At 43.7% G+C, this 4,756-nt stretch overlaps 1 protein-coding gene across 1 annotated transcript; it reads left to right on the top strand.

Moving 5' to 3' along the window:
• Positions 1 to 1,221: 1,221 nt before the first annotated feature.
• LOC134929319 (uncharacterized) lies at positions 1,222 to 2,912 on the top strand. Its single transcript, XM_063925006.1, has 3 exons — positions 1,222 to 1,278; positions 1,354 to 1,566; positions 2,189 to 2,912. The coding sequence occupies exon 3, from the start codon at positions 2,200 to 2,202 to the stop codon at positions 2,866 to 2,868; it is 669 nt and encodes a 222-aa protein (XP_063781076.1). The 5' UTR covers positions 1,222 to 1,278; positions 1,354 to 1,566; positions 2,189 to 2,199; the 3' UTR covers positions 2,869 to 2,912.
• Positions 2,913 to 4,756: the final 1,844 nt, after the last annotated feature.

The following is a 4,756-nucleotide window of genomic DNA, read 5'->3' as shown; positions in this document are numbered from 1 at the left end:
GTATTTTCCATCGTCTCCCCCCTACCCCCATCGCCCTTCCCCCCTGGGGGCCTGCACAGGGAGGAAATTCAGGTCCTGTGCAATGCACAAACGCTGAAGATCTACAGTACTGTTTTGCTTAGTTGGTAGCGTCAGAATACACTCATTTCATTCACGCTGTTTGGGTGCATTTAGCGTAAAGAATCGCTCCTGCAGATGTACTTTGATTTATGTGAAACCTGTGTGCATCCTTCCATTGACTGTCTTACAATGTAAATAAAATAATACAGTGCATTATTACAGAAAAAAAAAAAAAAAAGAAAGAAAGCACATCATGTCTCGAACCCTGGACCCCCAGTGAGGGAGGTGGGAGCCTTCACCCCTAGCCCACGACGCCTCATGAGAGATTTCTAATTTCATGTGTGAAAGTACTGCAAACAGCGCCCGGCCCCCGCCCCATTGCTGTTGGTTTATGCCTTAGAGGACTCGGACGCTCGCATTTGTAAAGCACGGTGTTTTCCTCCGCCTTCTGCTAGTCCTCCATTCCCATTATGCATTAGCGAACTCAGACGCTCATATATTTTAAAAGCACGGTGTTTATACATTGTACTGTACATTCTTCCTTTTACACAATTACTGTAGTTGCGTCTCCATACACATACAGTACTGTACTCCATACTTTTTCCACCGCCTCCCGTTACGCCTACAGTATTGCCAGAGCTGTAGATCAATCCGCCGCTATACTGTACGATCGAAAGTACTGGATTAGTGGAGCATTAGCCACACAGTGGTGGAGATGTGTAATGCATGATGAGTATCTAGATCGTCTCAACGCGCCTGCCTGTGATTAAACTCAGCTATCGCCTTAGCGTGGCTAAACGCCCGTCTCGGCGGAGAAACAGTCAAGATAAAGGTGGCTACATCTGTATCTAATAGCAGCTTGTTATGATTTGTGTGTGTGTTTTTTAAAGTATTTTTAATTTGAATAAAGTTTGGTTTAAGTTGCAAGTATTCAAACTCTGCAATATCTTGCACACAATTCATCAATGTTACTGTTTTATTTAGTGCAACACCATGTTCATTTTTATAGATAAACCAAATTAAGTAATCACGAAGATCTTAACCAGAAATTAGTTTACTTTACAATACGTACAAGATGGTTACAGTACACTAAGGTTTTGCAGTTATCAATGTTTTTTTACAAGTATGGTAATAATGTTGTTAACACTTTTTCAACAGTACGCCAGACCAGCCTCCCGGACAGGCCCCAGCCAACTGATGAGGATGCTGGGATTGCAGGTAAGAATTCACTGTAGTCACATATTCTGCAAACACATAGAAGTACAAAATATTAATATTTAGATATTCACATAGGTTCTACTTCTGTAAGCCGACCTCCTCTAAGGCGCCCATCACAGGGCTCGGCTAACGTACCCAGGAGGCCAAGCAAGACACGGCGTCTTGAATCAGAATCTGCGGCTCCATCTTCCCCACCCAGGCGGCGCATCTCCGCAGTCTCACCCCAGCCACCACAAGCACTATTGGCTAGTCCACAAAGTGATGAGCCACGATCACCTCAGTTATCTGGTGAGTAAAAAATTACAATAAGCACATACAAAATAATCGACACAGTACAGTTACTATGATGTGAGTTGTAGTTGAGATTACATGTTTGCCATAACAACCAATCAGATTTCACATATTCCCTTTTTGAAGGTGCAAATGCATAAATTTATAAAATCTTATTTGTTGCTATGGGCAACATCACATTTAAAATTGAACAGCCATCGTAATAAATTGAGTACACACATGTGCACTGAAACTAAAAATCAAATTACTCACCAAAAACAAGCCACCACTACCCCCTGAACACCATTATAGTGTTCACACACCTCCCCTGTCCGGGAGGTAGACTGCTTACTTGATCCGCTCCTCTGGACCATCCAGGTGAGCAGTCTATATCCTGGACAGGGGAGGTGACAGAACACTGTAATGCTGTGGAGGGGAGGTAGTTAGGTGAGGATTCCGGCAGTCAGTCTATGTGCACGCATGTGATGGGATCTATGTGTTTTGATTCTAAATATTCCTCGTTTAGAAAAACGCAATTCTTTTTTTTTTTTAAAATGCAGTATAATTCATTTTGAAATGTTTAGGCAGACCAAATATATTATGTGTAAAGTAAACAGTGCATGTTGCCCACCCCATACAGAACCAACCTTGATGCCCGACGTTGGCCAGCAGGAACAAGACCAACAGGCCACCTACACACTAAACCTAACACCCGTTGTCCAGACCCAGCCAACCCAGCCGCAGGATATCCCCCAAGCCTCCATTACTCCACAACTGCTCCAAGCTCCACCCCAGCAACAAGTACCCGATGACTTTTGGGCCAGTTGGACAAGCCAACAGACCCAAAACAATGCCTGCCTGACCGCCCACACCCAACACCTTGCCAGTCTGCCCCATCATCTGCCGCGCATTAGTCGCAACTCAGGCAGACTGATTGTCCAAGTAGGTCGAATAGCCACTTCGATGGATCAAATTCGGGCAGACAACAATCAAATGCTGGCTCATTTGACGCGCATCATTGATGAGCAACAACGCCAGCAGCAAACACTCATCCAACTGATACAACACAATCAACTTGTGAATGAGTCATTGTCCAGGATTGTGGCAAGCCACACTGCAACCAACAACCAACTGAATGCCAGCATCCATAATTTAAGCCAGAACATCTCTTTGATGGCAGCACAACAAGTGAGCTCCAGCTCAGGAACCACGACCCCTAGCCAAACGCCAGTAACCTCCCCTGTTCGTCGATCCACCCGAACACGTGCCAGTGACCCAGCACAAAGCACGGCACCCAGCACACACAAGCGAAAAAAATAAAAAATAAAATTCTTTTGGGTAACACAATAAAAATTGGAATCTTTAAATCACACAACTTCCAGTGTCCGTGTCAAACATTGTAGAAGACGCTATGTATGTATGTTTATCTGGGGTAATGAATGACAATGTATTTATCACAAAAACTAACTACAATGTACACACCACTATAAACAACAAACATTAAGTAACAAAACACACAATCACACTTACAAAAATGTATTGCAAAGTGTTTATTCAAGGTTAATTACATCCAACAAAAACTTACCAGTAAAATACCGCTGAATCACTTCTTGCCTTACCTGCCTCCCTACATCTGTACTCACACTGTCACCAGATGTTTCTAACTCCTCTGCTTGCTGACTGCTTTCTCCCTCATCATGTGCCAGATGTTGGTTCAAACACAGATTATGGAGAAAACAGCAGCAGAACACAATCCTAGTCACCTTTGAGGGACTATACAACAAAAGGCCAGCAGATTTATCCAGACACCGAAACCGTGATTTCAGCACACCAAAACATCTTTCTATCACATTCCGCGTAGCCTTATGTGCATGATTGTAACTGTGTTCAGCAGGAGAATCAGGTTGGGACAATGGAGTAAGGAGCCAAGAGAAGCAGCCATAACCACCATCACCTGAAAAACATATATAGGCAACATTAGTACATGTGTATGATTATTAATTACCCTAGACATAAATGGAGTTTGTAGTTAAGAGACATACACACAACACATTTGGAACATACCCAGCAGCCAGCCATCAGGCATTTGGCCGTCCTCAAATTTATCGAAGAGCGATGACTGACTGAGGATGAAGGAGTCATGGCAGCCACCAGGGTAACCTGCAACCACACTCATAATTTTTAGTTTTGCATCACAAACCACCTGGACATTAGTGGATTGGGCCATATGTCTGTTGGTATATATATATTGACGGCCCCTAGGTGGTCTCAGCTGAACGTGTGTGCAATCTATGGCCCCCAGCACATTGGGCATGCCAGCAAGCTCATAGAAAGCTACCCTGACAGCACGCCACTCCGACTCCTGGGTAGGGAAGCAGATTGAGGCATTAATATGTGGATCCAAGACATCCAAAACCTGAGTGGACAGTAATCAATCTAAGGTGAGTGTGATGTTATGTATTCTATACAATACTGTGTTGTAAGAGCTTACAGAAGCAACACTTAGACATAAACGTGTATGTATTTTTCAACTCACCTGATTAAAATATTTTGAAAAGGTTGGCTGTGAGATACCAATAACGTCGCCTGCCACAGCCTGGAAGCTCCCAGTAGCCATAAAGTGTAACACAGCCAGGAGTTTGTGCAGGCCTGAGACAGAGCGAGAGCGTGCTGTCTCAGGGTCTAGTCCCAGTTTGACAAGGTCATACAGGCGGAAAATGTTGTTTCTATTTAGGCGGAACATCTGTATGACCCTATCATCAGACAATGCGTTTAAGTTTAAACGACCCCTAAAAAAACGTGGCTGGCGCAGCCTCCGCGGCACCTGGACAACCTGCTGACCATGTTCACTTACCTGGCCCTGATTTCTGGAAGCCTCATGGAGCAGTCTAAGGTATCCCACAGCAAACAGAAAGTCATTGGCACACACCACAGCCGCCATTTCAGAGTGAGAGAATTTCAAAATGTGCCTGGGACACTTTTATAGGGCCAAAAATTCAGGTGTGAGTAATGGATAATTGACTACACATGTAAACACGCTTTTCAAAAGCAGGTCTTTTTTTTTTTAGGACTTTTTTACGATTTGTAATTTTTCACGGCCGCAAATGCATTTTCACGGCAGACATTACAATTACGAATGGTTAGTAAATGACCGAGATTCATACTTAAACAGCCGCGTTTTGACCGATGGTGTATTCATTCGTAATTA

Source organism: Pseudophryne corroboree, chromosome 5 (genome assembly GCF_028390025.1).
Source record: "Pseudophryne corroboree isolate aPseCor3 chromosome 5, aPseCor3.hap2, whole genome shotgun sequence".
NCBI classification, from domain to species: Eukaryota; Metazoa; Chordata; class Amphibia; order Anura; family Myobatrachidae; genus Pseudophryne; species Pseudophryne corroboree.
This window is presented reverse-complemented; position numbering and strand designations above follow the sequence as displayed.